The sequence below is a fragment of the Acinonyx jubatus genome, chromosome E1 (assembly GCF_027475565.1).
Source record: "Acinonyx jubatus isolate Ajub_Pintada_27869175 chromosome E1, VMU_Ajub_asm_v1.0, whole genome shotgun sequence".
NCBI lineage: Eukaryota > Metazoa > Chordata > Mammalia > Carnivora > Felidae > Acinonyx > Acinonyx jubatus.
Window position 1 is genome coordinate 5,719,934 of NC_069397.1, and position 19,661 is coordinate 5,739,594.

At 46.8% G+C, this 19,661-nt stretch overlaps 1 protein-coding gene across 1 annotated transcript in view; it reads left to right on the plus strand.

The window, feature by feature from the left end:
* DNAH9 (dynein axonemal heavy chain 9) overlaps positions 1-19,661 on the plus strand; it is a 334,173-nt gene that overhangs the window by 212,367 nt on the left and 102,145 nt on the right. Inside the window, exons 46-49 of the mRNA XM_027047332.2 lie at positions 1,892-2,034; positions 2,409-2,570; positions 2,778-3,011; positions 11,761-12,021. Of these exons, the coding sequence (XP_026903133.2) occupies positions 1,892-2,034; positions 2,409-2,570; positions 2,778-3,011; positions 11,761-12,021 (800 nt within the window). The remainder of the gene's footprint in view (positions 1-1,891; positions 2,035-2,408; positions 2,571-2,777; positions 3,012-11,760; positions 12,022-19,661) is intronic.

The following is a 19,661-nucleotide window of genomic DNA, read 5'->3' on the forward strand; positions in this document are numbered from 1 at the left end:
ACTGTGAGCTCTCTTCTATATCCACGTCCTACAGTTGAATTATTGGTTTTTTCCTTTATTTGTGGAGACTTTATTTACATATTTACATATAATGTTGTTATATGTAACATTATAATATTTACATATTAAGGAGATTAACTATTTAACTATAATCAGAGTTAAACACATATTTTCTTTTTAAAACTTGAGGAATGAGAACATTTAAGTTCCAGCTCTTAGCAAATTTCAGTTATATAGTACAGTGTTATCAAATATAACCACTATGTTATACATTAGATCCTAAAGCCTCATTCATCTTATAACTGAAAGTTTGTACCCTTCTACCAGACTCTCCATATTTCCTCCACCCCCCAGCTCCTGGCAACCACTTTCTACTCTATTTCTAGGAGTTTGACTGGGTTTTTTGTTTGTTTGTTTTAGATTCTACATGTAAGAGACATCATGCAATATTTTTCTTTTTCTGTGGCTTATTGCTTAGCATAATGCCCTCCAGGTTCATCATGTTATTGCAAATGACAGGATTTCACTTTTTTTAAGCCTGGATAATATTCCCATATATGTCACATTTGTTTGATCCATTCATCCACTGATGCATACCTAGGTTGTTTCCAGATCTTGGCTACTGTGAATAATGCTGCAATGAACAGAGGAGTATGGATATTTCTGAGATCTGTTTTTTTTTTTCCTTTTGAACATATATCCAGAAGTGGGATTCCTGGATCCCATGGTGCTTATTCTATTTTTAATTTCTTTAGGAGCTTCCATACTGTTTTCCATAGTGGCTGTACCAGTTTACATTCCCAACAGTGCACAGGGGCTCCCTTTCCTCCACATCCTCATCAGCACTTATTTTCTCTTGTCTTTTTGATAATAGCCATCCTAACAGGTGGGAGGGGGTATCTCATTGTGATCTTCATTTGCATTTCCCCGATAACTAATTGTGTTGAGCACCTTTTCATGAACCTGCTGGCCATTTGTCTTTCTTCTTTGAGAAACCTATTTTCATTGGTTCTTTGGTTTTGATCTTATTATACTTTGCCTATGTTTTCACCATGCTGTTTTGTTTCTATTTTTTATACCAAACTTATACTTTTACATAAAATATATCAACTTAAACATATCAAATGTATCTTTCTTTTAAAACATGCTGATTTTGAGTTACAATGAGGAAGTCCTTCCCCACTCAGAGGTCATATAATATTTCCCTCATTTCTTCTGCCATTTTTATGGTTTTCTTTTCTATGGTGAAGTCATTGACTCATTTGGAATTTATCCTAGCATACAGTGGAATATAAGGATCCAACCATAGTTTGTTTGTTTGTTTGTTTGTTCCAGTCTTCCTAATACTGTGTATTGAATGTTCATTTTTTCCCCATTGATTTTAAGATGTCATACTTACATATGCTAAGTTCCCTGACGCCATTCCTGCTCTCTGCCTTTCTGCTCTAATAGAAAGGGATAGTTCATTTTTCATCAATATATGGATTTGTCTGTATGTTACCCCCCCTTTCACTTGTGGTCTTATAAGTATTTTACATCTCTTTTATTCTTCCTACCAAATCTTAAGCTCCTTGGGAACAAACTTTTTATTAACAGTAATTAGTAAATAAATTCCTTAAGTAAAAGACATAGACAGTTGAAAGCCCTCATGCCACGAACTCCTGGCCCAGGACAAAAGGGTGCCTTGTAGCTTGTTCCATTCTTTCAAGTATCATCTCTCTGCCCTGGGTTTGGAGTAGATACAGTGTCTGTTTAATTTCACCAGCAGGAATGGTGGGGCATGGCCACAAAAATCACGGGCCTTGTGTCCCCAAGTTGGATAACCTCTCATGTCCAATTGCATTGTGCAGAGAGATGTGAAAGCTGCCCTTCTGTGTCCCATTTCTCCCAGGAGAGATCCCAGACCTCTACTCCGATGATGAAGTTGAAAACATCATAAACAACGTGAGGAATGAAGTCAAGAGTCAAGGTCTGGTAGACAACAGAGGGAACTGCTGGAAATTCTTTATAGATCGGGTCCGACGACAACTGAAGGTATAAAAGGATTTACTGCGCCGGGTAGGCAGACCAGAGATGGTTCACGAGAACCTCTACTGATAATTTGGCTGTCCTTCTTGATTGTACTGGGAGTGGGCAGTATGGGTGGAGTGACTTTCTCAGCCTGAGCAATTTTGCAAGGCTGCCCTTCTCATCTGATTCAAGGGCAGTAGCCTCCCTCTTGCCTCATGCAGTCCCAGCTTTCTTAATTTCTTGGTGAGAAGCCTGGGTGGTATTGACAGATTTTTTTTTTTTACTCCATTGGATGTGTTTCCCAACTTTCCGGGAAATAAAGAACCTAAAGCCATAGCTATCTCCCTGTGAGAACTTCTGATACCTTCTTGGTTCTCCCCACCCTTATGACTTCTCAGGTGACTCTCTGTTTCTCCCCTGTGGGGAACAAGCTGAGGGTCCGCAGCAGGAAGTTTCCAGCCATTGTGAACTGCACAGCCATCGACTGGTTCCACGAGTGGCCTCGGCAGGCATTGGAGTCTGTCAGCCTCCGCTTCCTGCAGAACACAGAAGGCATTGAGGTAAGAGGGCAAAGGAGACACTCGTCAAGATCCTCTCCACCTCGGGTACAAGGAATTCCATGTCCAGAGTTTCAGGATTCAAGTTCAAGCTTGGATAGAGTCGTCAGAGCAAAACCTTCCATGTAGCGAGGCAATGAGCAGGGTGGGCCACCACCACCAGTCTTCACGTCCAGACAGTAACTCTGATTTCCTGCTCTTCACCTTCAGCCCACAGTCAAGCAGTCGATTAGCAAGTTCATGGCCTTTGTCCACACAAGTGTCAACCAGATGTCCCAGGCTTATCTGAGCAACGAGCAACGCTACAACTACACAACCCCTAAGTCATTCCTGGAGTTCATCAGACTCTACCAGAGCTTGCTGCGCAGACATGGAAAAGAGCTCAGGTCCAAAATGGAGCGTCTCGAGAACGGACTGCTGAAGCTTCACAGCACCTCTGCCCAGGTGGGTAGCGTTCTTTCATGGCTCGTGCATGCAGGGCACTGAGAGGGAGCGGGAGCACCCCATTGCGGGGAACTGGAGAGATCACAGTCCAGGCCTGAAAATCACTTATGGTTCCCCAGAGGCCTCAGAGTCACCAGAAACCATTCCAGAAGTTAAGGCTGAGCTCTCCCTGCAGAAGGGCACGCTGTCCCCTTCAGGTCTGGTCTGCTGCCACCTACTGATGATGGAATCCTCTGGAGCACCTCTTCTCTCTTGCTTGCTACCCCTCTCCTCCTCTTCCGCCACCTTCCTTTCTTCTGCAGTCCACTTCCCCTCCATCTCCAAAACCAAAAAGACATGGTTGCCGAACTGTACCAATTCTCTTTGGTTTCTTTGTGTCTTACTCTGTCATCTGTCAAAGCACCATTGGGACCTAATTTCTTAAATCCTGTCTCATTTCTTGCATTTCCTCGTGTGTCCCTAAGTGGTTGGCCATCGAAAGAAGGCCCCTGTTGTCCTGTCCTGGTAAGATTTTTCTACTTCCTCTTCCAAAGGGAACGAGTTTGTTTCAATTTCCTGTTCTTCCCTTGAGAATTGGGGACAATTCTGGCACCTTCTCTGCCCCTGCTTATGCCCATCAAACACTGCCAGTCCCTTGATGGCCCTTTTTTTGTGTGCTCTGTTTGCCAGAAGCAGACGCAGTCTCTCATTCAGGTGGTGTCATTTTCATGCATTTGCACCATTAAACTAAAATTGTGATTAGTTTGATCCATGGGCATCACGTGTTCCTACAGATACCTAAGCCTTTCACTTATTGTCATTGTTTCAGAGCTTTGCCTTTGGACTAACTATTCAACTTGCTTCTTCTGAGTTGTCCTCTCTCCCCGCTTCTGTTTCTTGAACGGTAGATGTAATAGGTCTAGAGGATTTCAGTGCATTTAGTAGAATGCAGTGAGCCCTTGCAATCTGTTCACAGAGAATGTCTTCTGCTCAGAAAAAGCTGTCTTCTGTTATCTGATGTTGTTCATCTGGCCTGGCCTCTCCTCCAGGAGCAATGATTTGCCAGATGGCTTCTCTGTGTCCCGCATCTATTATGTTCTCACTCGCTGATCTCATTCTTTTGGCTTTTTTTTTTCCGTCTGTGCTCTAAGAGAGCCTTTCACGTTGATCCCGGACAATTCTAGTTTCGTGCTGTGTAATATTGCTTCTGCTTCTTACGCTTACAGGGAAGGGTTTAATTATGCTACTACATTTTTAATATCCTAACAGCCCTTCCCCATCTCATCCTTTTCCCTGTCCAATGCATCCTATTGCTTTTTTATTTCAGCCTGTTTTCCTGCAACGGTGTCACAGAAACCATCCTACCGAGGATGGTGGACTGCTTTCTCCAGGTTTTCCCTAGATCTGGTAGTACGTCATTTGCAGAACTGTGCTCTTCTTAGCCTCCTACATGGTTTTCCCATCCTTGTCCTATATTTCTAGAAAGACCCTTTTATCTTTTTCTTTCTGTGCCTTCAGGCATGGTGAGCTCGGTCCAAACTCAATGTTTGTCCACTGATGACACGTGCCAGTTGTCCATGATGCTTCTTGGTTTCCATTTATGCCATGACCACACCCCTTCCCAGAGCTACAGTGCAGGGCAGGTCGAGGGACACAGACCCAAGCCAAAGGCCTAGCAGTTTACCCGGCATATGTACTGTGGTTGTGGAAATGTCACATCTTCTCTCCCAACACTTTCTAGTGTTTCCAGTACCCTCAATCTCTGAACTTCTAGAACTCAGCATAAGATAGAATCCCGGGATCCAGATTCTTAACATCTGTCACTTCTTCCTCTTCCTGTCTCCTCCCCCACCCCTGACGTATGGTGCCCTCTGAATACTGTCATCTTAGCAGCCCCTGTTCTCCCTCCCCTCCCTGTCCTCTGGAAATTCCAACCGTCCCAGGAGAAGACTGGTTATACCTTCGGCGAACCCAGTGCTACCTGCGTGTGGAGAGTGGAGAATTCTTTTCAGTCCTGGCATCAATTTCCATTTCTTCTCCTTCAAAGTTCTCTACTTCGACGAGTGATACTTTCATCTACCCAGTTCCCTAGAAAGCGGGGAGTTACCTTCGATTCCTCCCCTTCCCTCATTTCCCGTTTAAGAATTAACAACTTCTGTACATTTCCTAAACGTGTCTCAAGTGTACCCTCTTGTTGTATCCCCCTTTTCTATGCCTTGATTCAGACACTTCTTACCTAGGTCATTTCAATACATGGAACTCTCCAGTGTCTCCCTGGTCCCGAACCTGCTTCACCTGCAACCTCTCGCATCACCCATGAGGCCAAAATCCTTGGGGTCATCCTTGACCCTTCTCAATTCTCCCTCTCACACACACACACACCCTGTGCCCAAGCATCAGAAAATCGCCATTGGCCCTAACTTCAGACGAGCCCCGAATCCCCCCACTGTGCACCTCCCACGCTGCTACTCCCCTGACCCAGGCCACTGATCCTACCCGGGGAACCACAGTACCTTTCCAACTCACTTGTCTGCTTCTCCTTCTGTTCCTCTTGGGTCCGTCATCATTGGAACACCCAGAGGGATCCGTTCGAAACAGGAATCAGAGCATGTTACTTTTCTGCTCAAAACCCTGAGATGGCCCCCATTTCCCTCGCTAAAGTGGCTCCCCAGTCTGCTCTCCCCCCCTGCCCTGCAAACTGTCAGACCTCATCTTCCGCTGCCCCATGCCCGCGACATTCCTCTCCGGCCATGCCGCCGCCTTGCTCTTCCCTCAGACATGCCAGGCCTTTGCACTGGCTGTTTCCTCTCCCTGCGTGTTCTTCCTTCTCTCACCCCCACGACTCACTCCCTCATCTCGACTTCTTTGTTCATATGTCATCTTCTCAGTGAATCCCATTCTGATGGCCCCATTTTAAATTGCAACCCCACCCCATTCCCAGGTCCCTTACAGGGCTCGACTTCACCTCTTTCCTGTACTGGTTGTGTTTACTTTTTGTTGTCGATCCCCATCTGTCGGACAACCTCGGCATGGACAGGGATCCTTATCTGTTCTGTTTGCTGATGTGTCCCACATGCCTAAAACACTACCTGGACAGAGGGGGCATGCGTGAAATGTTGAATGAATGAATGGCATTTTGTTTAGCCTCTCCCAACATTCTAGACCCCCCCGTCCAAGAGAAATATCCTGCAAGTCATAAATGCAAATTTCAGTTTCCTATTAACTGTATCAAAAGAAATAAAAGGAAACTAGTGGCTTTCATTCTAACATTAGATCTTAAATTTACCTAATTTTATCATATATTTTAAGAATACATTTTATTTAACCCAATACATCCATGATATCATCATTTTAACAGGTAAGCAATGTATGAAGAAGTTATTGGTGAAATATTTTTTTTCCTACAAGGCTTCAAAGACTAGTGTGTGTGCGGTTATAATTACAGCACATCTCAGATGGGACAAGCCACATTTCAGGTGCTCATTCCCCAGACGATACAGCACAGCTCTGGACCAGCCCCTGTCCGGCTATCAGACTGATCTTCGCTCAAAACGTTGAGTTTTCTCTAATGTGGACCCTAATGTTTTAGGCATGGCCTTTCAGACTCTCTGAACTTTTCTAGAACTTTCAAACTATACCCTTGCCTCCTTCGCCATCCTTTCTTCCTCCCTTCGACCCCGTTGCACCCTGGCATTCAGCAATACCGACTGGTTGGCGTCGCCCCAAATCTCCACAGCTAGTTCACATCTCTGTGTCTTTACGTGTGCCCCTGACTTGCCAGCTTGTGACTGTCAAGACGCGAACAGTTTGCTCCCTCCACTCGCAGAAGCCCCTTCTAAGTGCCGAGAGGGTTTTCATTCCGTCGTCTGTGGTTCCATCTCGGCATTATGTTTCCTCTCTTGTATATTCCCTGCCACACTGTCATGGCGGCATGATACCCAAGGGCAGACACCAGGATTCATCGGCACATAGTAGGTGTTCTCTAAGTGTGTGGATAAATGGGTAGATGACAGATGGCTAGGCAACCAAGCAAATGAGTCACCTACGAGCTTAGAGTGGGGATGGAGGGTGGGTCCCCCAACACTGTGTACATGGTGTATATTTCATACTTATGGATGGTTATGAGGATAATTCTTCTTGTAAAAACGCTACCTTGGCTTCTGATGCAAAGCCTTCATCTGAAATTGTTCCTTTGTAGAAAAAAGCCTTAAGCATATCCCCATAATCTTGGTACAAGGGTAATGACTTGAACTATATTGTATAAGTATCCTACTACCCACTTATGACAGATTTTGGTATTCATAATCCAGCGGGAGTGGGCTACATGAATCTCACCACTCTGGCTCAGATGGACTCCAGATTTATTTAACAATGATCACAATATTAGGAGCAGTGATGATAATGATAATAATGACAAGAATTAATAATTATATGGTCATCTAAAGTTTATAAACTTCAGACGCAGTTTCACGCTTAGACTCACCTGGTCAGAAACACCACTTTATTTTTCTACACTGAGATTTGACTTAGCTCCAGGTCCGTCTTTTTCATTTAAGAGTAGGAAATTCTCGGGGCGTCTGATGGCTCAGTTGGTTAAAACGTCCGACTTCAGCTCAGGTCACGATCTCGTGGTTCCTGAGTTCGAGCCCCACATCAGGCTCTGTGCTGACAGCTCGGAGCCTGCTTCAGACTCTCTGTCTCCCTCTCTCTCTGCCCCTCCCCCACGCTCGCCCGCTCTCTCCTGCTTTCTCTAAAAAAATGAATAAACATTAAAAAAGTTTTTTTGTTTAAGAATAGGAAGCTCTTGATCTTACTTTTCTGGTCGACTTGGTCACTTCAGGTTAAAAAAGTCTCTGGAGGGCAGTCAGTTCAGAGTGTAGTTCTACCTTGGGGCTGTTTCCGTGTGAAGGGTCTTTTGCCCCTTTGCATCTCGCTGGTGGTGGTTTCAGGAGGCAGCTGGCGAAGCTTCATGTGTGGTCTTCCAGCTCTCACTGGCTCTGCCGAGGATGGCTGATTCCGCTGGGTCTTTGGGTGGCATCTTCTGTCTTTGCTGCTGCCTCATATGAGGGTGGTGTTACTTCTGTTCCTTCACTTAGCACCATCAGAACCCTCACCCCTGACCTGGGTCTCACGCCATCTCCTGGCATCTTCAGGACACACTGTCACCCTCACTTCTATACCTAGCTCAAGTGTACTCATGAGGGAGAAGGGCTGTTGGACTGAAGAAATGTTCATAAGAGGCCTACAGTTCGTTACCGGTTCCCTCCGTCTAAGATTTACTCCCCAAGTCTGTTCGTCTGGAGACTCTTAAATTCAATCTTTCTTGGGCTTTCAAAGAATCTCAGGCCACCGAATTTACCTGAAGTTGACAGTTCAGTAATTTACCATGATGTAGGCATCAGGACTCTTTTGGTGCAAGTGAAAAAAAAAAAAAATGAATTCAAATTCAGTTAGCAAAAAAAGAGGAAAAAAGAAGAAAAGGAAAAGACAGGAGGGGAGGGGGTGGGGAATGAGATTACATGATATATTTATCAGATCCTTTTGATGGCAACTGACCAAAATCCGGCTGAAGTTGGTCTAGGCAAAACAACAGCAAAAAATAAAACAAGCTGTTTCATATAAGTGAAAATTCAGAGATAGAGCTTAATTTTGACAGGGCTGGAGCCAGATTCTCACTAAATGTCCCTGTCCAGGCAGACAACCCCATGGCCCCGCCAACCTCAGACTTCTATTCTGCCTGCTTTGCAACTTCACCATAAGGAGGAGTTCATCTTTCCCAGGATTTTATAGCAAGTTCCTGGGGTAAATGGTCAGTAGCTCTGATTGGCCTCTTCATATCATTGGTTTGCCCATATGTGAACCATTCTCTGTGATTTCGACACTCTCCTTGGCCAAGTGAGGATCAAAGGACCACCTTTGGTGTCAGCCCCACCCAAACCACGAGGACTAGGGAAGGGAATATTCCCCAAGGGAAATTCAAACTGTATTTCCAATACAGGGATGAGAAGTTTTATTAGGTAGACAAATATAACAGATGTCTACTGCAGATGGGAAACCACTACGTCTAAGAAGAGAAGCCTACGTGAAGTGTGAATTCATGGGAGAACGTGGTGGGTGACCAGAAGGACCCGGGGGGTAAGAAGGCAAAGACCTCTGGGCCTCTAATGCTCTGCACACTAGGGATTGCTGTTGATGATCCCGGGTTTTCTCTCTTCCTTCTGTGGCTCTGAGGAGAAGGTCCCAGGAAGCTTGCCCTTCCTCTTTGGCATCATGTTCCTGGTCCTTGGAGAGAGGACGGTCTCTCACCACCAGCCTCTTGGCACTCCACTCAGTTGACATTCCCCTCCCACTTATATTCATGGAGCTGGCAAGACTGAAGAGAGGGTCTCTTCCTTGTTTTTGTCCCTCTCCCCCTTGACCCTCCTATCTGGGGGCGGGGGTGGGTGTCTAAAGAGGAAGAGATCCAAGGCGGGGGCTCGAATGCTTTGAATAAAGGCGAAGAGAAGAGGAAATTTTAACTTGACCTCTTTCAACTTCCTGTTCTGACCTACTGCGACTTCCTGTTCTAACCTACTTAAACTTCCTGTTCTGCTGCCAAAGAGCCATGAAACGAGCCTGGCTTACGCCCTCTCTTCAGCTTTGTGTGGAGCGGCCTAGTTCTGACTGGCGGGACCCTTGTGTCACTTCTTGTCACAGCTCGAGAGCTACAAAGCTCCCATCCACAGTGCTGGTGTTTGCTTACCTTGGGCCTGAGGTCGTACACCCTATCTGTAAGCCACAAAACAAACAGACAAACAACAACAACAGAATTAAAAAAAAAAAAAACCCACTCCAATTTTCTCAAATCTCCCCAGATTTAAAAAGGAACAAAAAGTTACTGGTGTGCTTGCTGACTGCAGTGATTATGTGGTTCAATCATTTTGATTTACAATTGCATCTTTGTCCTTGTAGAAATAACTCCCTGCAGCTGAACCATGGGATTTAGAAATGGATTAACCTTCCAGCACGGGAATATAAGACTTGTTCTCGGGAGCAGGCCTTCATTTGAGGTTAACAAAAAGTCTCCAGTTTCCATGAATACACAAAATTAAAGAGCATTCTTTCTCCCCCCCCCCCCACCCCCCGCTTTCCTTTTCTTTTCTTTTGCTCTGCCATGAAAAGGGAATTATCAGCAGCATCTAAGCCTCTGTTTTATTTTTCCCCTTATGCATTTTGTATCATAAAGCATTTGAATCTGTTTGACGTATTCCAGGAGCTCTGAAGTAATCTTGGGTTGTTGCATGAAATAGACTGCAGAAAAATGAGAGGCGGGAGGGCATTTTGCGATGTAAAGTTTATGGGCCCTATTGCAAATACAAATGGCTTTTTCTTTTTTACTTCCCAGAAATAAACAGATCTGAGTCTTCTTTCTGCAGATGAAAGGGCCATAAAACCAGGCCAATGGGTCTCAAACCTAGGTGGGCACCAGATTCACCCAGAGGGCCTGTTAAAACACAGATCACCAGGCCCGCCTCCAGAATTTCTGACTCAGTAGGTCTGGAGTGGGCCTGTGAGTTTACATTTCTGGCAAGTACCCAGGGGATGCTGTTGTCTGTGGTGGTCCAAGGAACCACACTCCGAGAACCACCACACTCTCCGGAACAGACTGTACATAGAAAACCATGCCTCCTTCTCCAGGGGGTCAGAGAAATGAACGGTCTCCTCCGTGGGGAGCTTCTTCACTTCCTCCAAACGCATATGAATTCAGAGGCCCGATGGGGAGAGGCCACTGGGTTCTGGTCTGGGCCACTGGGTCCGCGTCAACCTGGTCATCTGTTTCCTGAAAGGACTGCGGAACTAGACTAAGACCAAACCAATGAGACCAAGTGAACGCTCTCTATGCAGAGCTGGCTCCAGCGGGCACCTGGTTTTGGGCAGAGATTCAAAGGCAGCCCGCGGGGTGGGAGGGCTTCTTGGTGGGCAGAAAGGAAAGGTGTCAGATGTGTCCCGATGGAGGCTGGTGGCCTGCGGAGCTGGAGGGGGGCTCCCTAGAAGTGGGCATCCTGTGTGATCAGTTGGGGGAGCGTGTTTGACTTTCTCTGGCTGCTCCTAAGTGGGAAGCAGGGGCAAAAATTAAGGAAGTCGTCCGTTGTTAACCAAGTGCTGGCCATCCGGGGCCGATTGCTGCAGAGGCTGCTGTCTGTTTGTCTCCCTGGGTTGTGACGTATTCGGGAGTCTGGCTTCCTGAGCTGGTTATTGTAGATAATGGGTTGGTCTCCTGGTCGCCAGGAGATTGCAATTGTGGGTCAGCGTTCTACTTTGATACGCGGCCCGGCCGCTGTCTGTTCGTACATTCAGTCTTTCAGGATGCACGGGACGTACTCACTTTTTGTAACTTGCTAAATTCTCGGTGTACTTCACGTTGGCCAGTTCCAATTAGACAACGACTGCTTTTTACAACAGGCCCGCTCTGCACCAAGTAGTATCCGAGGCAGGAGGAGTTTTATGAGACGCAGGCATCAATGGCCACGGGAAGCAGCCTACGTCATGTGGGCACAAGGGAGAATCTTGCTTAGAATCTTCCATCCGCCACATTTACCATAGAGGGAGGAAGAAGAGAGAGTCCAGTGCCCCTTTCCGCCCATGGGGTCAGGGCGCTTGGTCCCAGGTGAGAGCTCAGCTTAGGCGCCTTCGCTTCAGGAGTTGGCCGTTTTCCTCTATAGGGTCAGACCCCCAGGGCCGTGTCCCAACTCCCTCTGCTCCCAGTAAGCCCAGCGCTTCTCTGCCGCAGGTAGATGATCTGAAAGCCAAGCTGGCCACCCAGGAAGTGGAGGTGAGACACAAGAATGAGGACGCAGACAAGTTGATCCGGGTGGTGGGCATAGAGACGGACAAGGTGAGCAGAGAGAAAGCCATCGCGGACGAGGAGGAGCGGAAGGTGGCCCTCATCATGCAGGAGGTAAAGCAGAAACAGAAGGACTGTGAGGACGACCTGGCCAAAGCGGAGCCGGCGCTCACAGCAGCCCAGGCAGCCCTCAACACCCTCAACAAGGTAGGACGATCATCCGTCCCTACTGCTCGCCCCTCGCAGGGCCAGGGGGAGGCCCCTCCGACCCAAAGACAGTGCGGTACCCTGGTGTCCCAAAGAGGTACAAGAGCAAAGCTGGAAGGCTCAGGGTGGGATCCAGCTGTCACGGGTTTATTCATTACGCCACCGTTTATTGAAACTGCCTGTGTGTCGGGCTCCGCAGAGGACCAATGAAATCCCAGAGGCGTGAGTCTTAGAACCAATCAGAACAGGAGATGCCAGCTAGTCCCTCCCCCCCCCCCCCCAACTTCACAGATGACAAAGCCAGGGCCCCGAGAGGAGCGCTGATTTGTCCAGCGTCACAAGCCTCATTAGAGCCAGACTGGAGCTCACACCCTCAGGATCCAAGTGCAGAGATCGTCCAGCTAAGTAGCCCGTGGTCGTCTTACCCATTTCGTACCACCAGCCGCACGAGCCTCAGGAGGCCCTATGGAGATGTTTGGGACAGGAGAGGAAAACCCATGTTGGCTCCAAAATGGGGAGGGGGGGAGGGGGGGAGCCCTACAAAATCAAAATTCACAAATATTCCACTGTTCACGGCACCCGTGTATCAATTAAAGTCAAGCCCTATCCATAACCATTTGGTAGGACAGGCATGACTTTTGAGACGTATTCACAAGGTGCTTTTGATTGGATTCCCGTGAAATGTATCCCAGGTATGTGTGCGTTGGACAGGTGAGAATTAGCTCCTTCTTCCTTTTATCGCCTTTTTGCGATTACGCTTCTTTCCCGCTCGGATAACTGTGGCTGAGGGGCCAAGGGGAGAAAGGGAGAAAAGGGGGCGGACAGACTCAGGTCATGAGGAGCAGGTGGCAGAGAAGGACCGAAAAGCTGACCCTCTCTCTGTTGGATGGAGACCCTCCCCCAGTCATTGGGACCTCTCCCCTGCAGGGTGCTTTCTCCACCTCTCCCGAGTTTGGCAATTCACATGCCCTTCCACGTGGGCCACTTGGCCAAGGTCTGAGACATCCTGTCCCACCTGTGTTGTGCAGGCAGCTCACCTCAGCTCCACGGGGGACACCTGTGCCTCCTTTCCCCAAATGCACTGAGAATGTCAGCCACCCATGCAACACGCTCTCCCTCGTTCCGTGGTTGGTGGGGAGGTAGGTGGGCTAGCCAGCTGTTCTCACACATTCTAGGTTTCTGGGGTATGCATTAGACCCCAATCCACTATGTCATGCAGACTACACCCCACGCCCTCCTTTAAAGGCAGAGTGGGTGGGACTCACCAGCAGGTCTCACGGAAAATTCTCTCTTAGTCCCCAACTTGCTGACTCTGACACCCTCAGTGCAGGTGAGGCATTTGACGCAAAGCACTGGCCTTCTGGAACCTCCATCTCACGCCTCACTTTGGAAGGTAGCATCCAGTGGTTTAGGGCCTCATCAAATCCAAAGCTAAACTAGGAACACTGTAGAAGCCTGTGACATATAGCTGCGTATACATTGGAAGTTGAGCTACGAGGGCATTCTAGTATATCTAAGGATGGGGGGGCTGGATCCCCTAAAGGTTAAGGCAGCTAGGGCCAAAAAGGCCATAAACAGGCCTCTACCTACATCAGGAGAGAACTCAAGGTTCTCCTTAGGAGCTTGGGTACCATCAGGTGGAGTAGGAGTTGGCCCCATTACGCCACCTGAACCTTATAGCACAGCCAAGCCAGGCTGCCCCTCAGAGCGTCATCCACTGGCCGGCCTCCTGGCCTTTGGTTAGCCTGGACCCCTCCCCACCACCATTGTTTAGGGCTCGCCTCCTACTGCTTCCTCCCGTCTAAATCCTACCCGTATTCTAAAATCAGACTTAACATTCTGGATCAATCTCGCCCTTTTCTGATTTCCCGAGCACGAAACACGAGACCACTTTTAACATGAGCCGCGTCCAAATACTGGGTTTGGCTCTGGGTGTGATTTTCTCTTTGCTCGGCCCCTGTTTCCTCATCTGAGCAATGGAGGCGACAGTGACGCAGTCCCCATGAAGGTTGTCATCGGGACGAAATGAGATCATGCCTGAAACGTAGCTAACAGATGGGAGCCGCCCAGTCGATGCTGGCTCTTGTCTATGTCACCATCACCCGCATCATCACTTCTGTTTCCGCAAAACTGGAAACAAAGTGAACGCCCGTAAATACTTCTGGGTTAACCAGTTGGCTGGTTAGTTAGCGGATTGGTCGTTGGTGGAAATAAATATATAGTGGTGGACCTCGTGGAAGCGATGAGATACGATACTGGAAATAGCGGTGGATTTGAAAGTCTCAACGCTTCCGCCACAAAGGACATGAAACTCATTTTTAATGAGTGCCTACTGTGTGCCAGGCAAGATGATAGGTGCTTTCCTCCAGCCGGCTGCAGAGCCTGGCACACATCGCTGAGGTTCTTGACTCCTCGCTTTCTCTTCTCTGTCACGTAGAAAGGGGCGGGTGCGAATCAATGAGCGCCTTATTTCACGCTGCCCTAACCAGTCAGCAAATTCTGTCAATTCTGCCTTCAAATATATCCTGAATTCAAATGCTTCCTGTCCTCTCTGCCGCTACCCCTCTGGTCCAAGCCACTGTCCCCTATTACCTGGACTGTTGCAGTAGCCTGTCAGTTGGCCTCCCTGCTTGCACCCTTGCCCCAGTTCTGTCTTTGCCCATTACAGCCACCTGAATAATCTTTTTTAAAACAGCAGTTTGACCACATCATCCCTCTGTTCAGAATCTTCCATTGGCTTCCCATCATATTCAGAATAAAATCCAAAGTGGCCCGGGAGACCTTACAATTTTGCCCAGTTCCCTCTTCTGCGATGCCAGTTACTAGCCTTCCTCTTGTCCCTCTGACCCCCCACACTGGTCCTGCTGTGTCTCAGACACTCCCAGCACAATCCCACCCCAGGGCCTTTGAACAAGCAACCACCTCTATGTGCAGTGCTCTTCCTACACAAACCCCCATGCCTCCCTCTTTCAGTTATTTGCCCAAAAGTTGCCTTCGCAGGAAACAAATAATAAAAGCGCTCATTAATTTCAGGAAAAAAAATTCAGCATATACAAGATACATAATATAACCCAAGGTGAACAGTATTTATGATCATAATCATGTCATAATCGCACTGAACATTAACTGAACGAAAAAAGTTGATAGAACCATAAGTAGGAGCAAAAGGGAGGGCAGTATAATAGCTAAAATATTCCCACTCCGAGGAGGAAGCCACTTGCTAACTTCTAAAATGAAAAAAACAAAACATGTTCCATATCAATAAGGAGCGAAATCTGGAAGAAACGAGGGAAGAAATTGCCAGCCATGGATTCTGGAGAGCTGGGGTCAGAGATAACCAGAGCCAAAATCAAGAGCCAGGCATTTAACGGACCAAGCCACCCAGGCACCGGAGACAACATTTTTTTTTTTAATTGAGGTATAATTGACATAGAAGGATCTTCGTTTCAGGTGCACAACATCATAATTCAGTGTTTGCATGTATTGCAAAATGGTCACCACAGTAAATCCAGTGAATATCCATCACCACGCATAGGTTTGTGTGTGTGTGATGAGACCTTTCGTGATTTCCTCTCTTTTCAAATACATGCCACAGTATCGTCACTACAGTCTCCGTGCTGTAAATGACATCCCCAGGACTTATTTCCCTTATAACTGGAAGTTGTACCTTTTGAGCCCCTTTGTCGATCTCGCCTCCCCGCCCCCCGCCTGGTGGAATAGAATGACTAGATCAGCCTGTACGCCATGTGATGGAGGCATTATTGCTTCGTGAACCCCAGGATCCCTGGGGTGCCCTCAAACCCTCTGCATTCCCAGGACTCCCAGTATTTAATGACCACCTCCCTGTCTTCTCATCTTTTTCAAAGTTAACATTAAATCTTTAGTTAATACATAAAGAACACCTGTAAGTCAGAGCCCGGTGTTAAGTCTCTGCTTTGGCAGTTTTATTTCACTTTTATCGCTAAACTGAAATAAATCCAGTGTAACTTTTCCTTCCTCAGTTGAGGAATGGTTTTGCTTTGCAATTTCATGGTCTTTCCGCCCCCCTCCCCCTTACAAAGTTACTTAGAATTTTCCGTGTGTTTCCTGTATGTTTTTTACGGTGAACTTATTTCCTGTATTCTATAAATAACCTATAATGTCTTTTCCATTATTAAAAATTGTCCAAATAGCATAGACTATATGGGGTACAATATAACGTCACCTTCTTTTTCACCCCAACCCTGCTTCTTTCCCAAGAGAACTCCTGTAATAATCTGGCATGTCCATTCCAGCCATTTTTCTATGCATTTATATTTGTACAAATGCACATGTAAAATATGTCGTTTTTTTTTTTTTAATTTTTAATGTTTGTTTATTTTTTGAGAGACGGAGACAGAGCACGAGCAGGGGAGGGGCAGAGAGAGAGGGAGACACAGAATCTGAAGCAGGCTCCAGGCTCTGAGCTGTCAGCACAGAACCTGATGAGGGGCTCAAACCCGTGAACCGCGAGATCATGACCTGAGCCAAAGATGTTTAACTGACTGAGCCACCCAGGTGCCCCTAAAATATGTCATATTTTAAATATAAACGGATAACACTAACTTGCTTTGCCTCATGAAGTAAGACCACTTCATGCCGGTACGTACATTGAAACTTGAATTCTTCATAGGATTCCATGCTCTAATTATACCCCCCCCCTTTTTTTTTTTTAGCTATTTTTCCATTGTTGAGTGTTTAATTTTGTTTTTTTTCCTATGCAAATATCTCCATGCATAAATATTTATTGCATATGCAACTATTTCTGTGGGCCAAGAAGACGATAGTTTGATACAACTTGGCAGGATTAAATAATGCCTCTTCCACCCCAAAGATACTCACATCCTGATCTCTGGAACCTGTGAATTTTGCCTCATATGGCAAGTGTGACTTTTTATAGGCATGATTGAGTCAAGGGTCTTGAGGTGGGGAGGGTATCCAGGTGGGCCCCAAGTGCAATGTGATGGCAGAAGCAAGGTAGGGGAAAAGCAGATGTGATATGGGGACATGAGCCAAGGGATGAGGCCAACCTTCTAGAAGCCAGAAGAGGCACACGACAGAGTCTCCCCAGCAGCCTCCAGAGGGAACCGGCCCTACCACCCCCTGCCAACACCTTGACCTGAGGATTTCTCACCCCCACAGCTGTGAGCTAAGACCTCCATTGCGTGTTGCATTGCGTAAAGTCTCTAACTTTGCATTAATTTGTTGCAGAAGCGATAGGAAGCTGATACCAAGAATATGCTCTTTTTTTGTGTATAAATAATGACCAGTAACTGTCTAAAATGGTTGTTCTTGTCTATATTTGTGAATACTGCTTTTCTTACATCCTTGCCAATCTTAGACATTTCCAATCACTTTCACTTTTCTTCGTAAGAGAGCAAACATTTTATTTTTCATTTTTTAAAAAACTATAGATGTTTTCATTCTGATGAGACTTGGACATCTTTTCAAATATTTAGATTTCTTCTTTTGTTCATTACTTGTTTCAACTGTGGTGGTTGTTGTTCATTTTCTTGTAAGAGAGCTTCCCTTTTTATTTCTAAAATTACAGGTTTTTTAAAATGTTTTATTTATTTATTTTTGAGAGAGAGAGTGTGTGCAAGCAGGGAAGGGGCAGAGAGAGAGAGAGAGACAGAGACAGAGAGAGAGACAGAGAATCTGAAGCAGGCTCCAGGCTCTGAGCTGTCATCACAGAGCCAGACGTGGGGCTCGAACTCAGGAACTGTGAGATCGTGACCTGAGCCGAGATCAAGAGTTGGATGCTTAATTGGCTGAGCCACCCAGGCTCCCCTACAGGTTTGTTTATATACACACACACACACACATACATATATACATATATATGTATATATATATATATATACATATGTGTATATATGTATATAATGTATATATATGTATATAATGTATATATATATATACATATATATATGTATATATATATATTTACTACTACTAATCCCTTGATATAGCGAGAACAGCAGCCTGATGGCAGGGGGGGCGGGTGGAGAAAGCCAGAGCGCACCGCGCCTGATGTTTGCTGCTTAAAACCTTGCCTGCCTTCTGAGAAATGTTTCTTTCCACCCTGTGTTCCTTTTAGTGGACCCCTCTCTTCCTGCTTGGCTGTAGGAGCCCTCCCTAACTAAACAAGATCATTCCCCAGGACATTTTGAGAGGAAAAAGTCCCTTTCCCTTCTGGTTGCGATGTGATGGCTGTGACCTTGAAGCTGCTGACAGCCATTCATCCCCTGAGGGTGTTCGACCCACATGTTGATGAACGCCTACTGGGTTCCGGTTTCTGTTCCAGACACCGGAGCTACAATGATGAGGTTTTGGGGTGATGGTGGGGTGGTCCAGAGCCGATGGCCAAGAAAAAAATCTTGAAAAAGATGTCTTTGGTGCAAAAAAGTGATTTTATTAAAGCCCGGGGACAGGACCCGTGGGCAGGAAGAGCTGCCCTGGGGTTGTGAGGAGAGACTGGTTATATACCCTCAGGTTGGGAGGGGGTCAGGGCTAGGGTAAGTCTCTAGGGAATTTTGGAAGCAAGGTTTCCAGCACCTTGAGGGGCTAGCTGTTGCTAAGGAAACACCATTTATTACCATCTAATAAAACGCCAGTCATGAGACCCTTCAGATGCATATCAGGGGGCCATAAGCTTAGAGTACGATTGCCAGCATATATCTTGGGGCAGCTGAGATAAAGGAAATTGACTTGCAGAATCCTCGAGGTTGGGATAATATTAAGCTAAGGTTCTCTCTTTGCCCCCAGCAAAGTGTCGTCATTGAGGCAGCTGAGCTCCTGGAGGACGGTTACTCTGCCCGTTTCAAGGACTTGTCAGTGGGCGGTAGGCAATAAGGGAATTGAATTTTTCATTTGCCTTAGTTTCCCATGTCACCACGGCCAGCACTTAAACCCCGTTCCTTTGTTCTCGGGTAGGCAGGCGTGTCCCAGGAATATCACACAGATCCCGCCTGGAGGGAGGGCGTGCTGTTAGCCTGTCCTCTGCCCTCAGCTTGCCCCACGCTCCCTCATTAGTTAACAAGACAGATGGGGTCCCTCTTCTCTGGAAGGAGAGGAATACGGAGATCCAATAAGGAAAAAGGGGTGATCGTATCTGATTGCCCCGAGTTCTCTGCAGCTCATCAAGGAGCCCATAAGAAATGATGAGCAGCAGAAGCTGATGGGAGAGTCTTTGTGAGTGGGCAGTGTCTGAACTGAGATCCTTCTGGATGAGAAGGGACGAGCCAGGCAAATAGCTTAGGAAGAAGTGTTCCGGGCAGGGCTCCTGAGGGAAGGATGAGCTTGGCCATCAGGGCACTAGAAGGAGGTGACTGGAGGCGGAGCTTAGTGACAGATGGAGGTGACAAGGCAAGTGGAGGGCAGCGAGGTAGGTCGCACGCCTTGCGACACGAAGAAACTGGTTTCTGTTATGCAAAACAGAAGCGTGCACGGGGAGAAGTAGAAACCAGAAGGTCCAGAGAGGCCGTGAACCCAGTTCTCCTCGTCCTCACAGCCACCTCCAAACTCATCCTTCCGACCAAATACATGAGCCAGAAAGTCCCCTTTATACTTCGGCGGGGTCTTCTGTCACTACCATCAAAAAGGCTGTGATGGATTGGTCG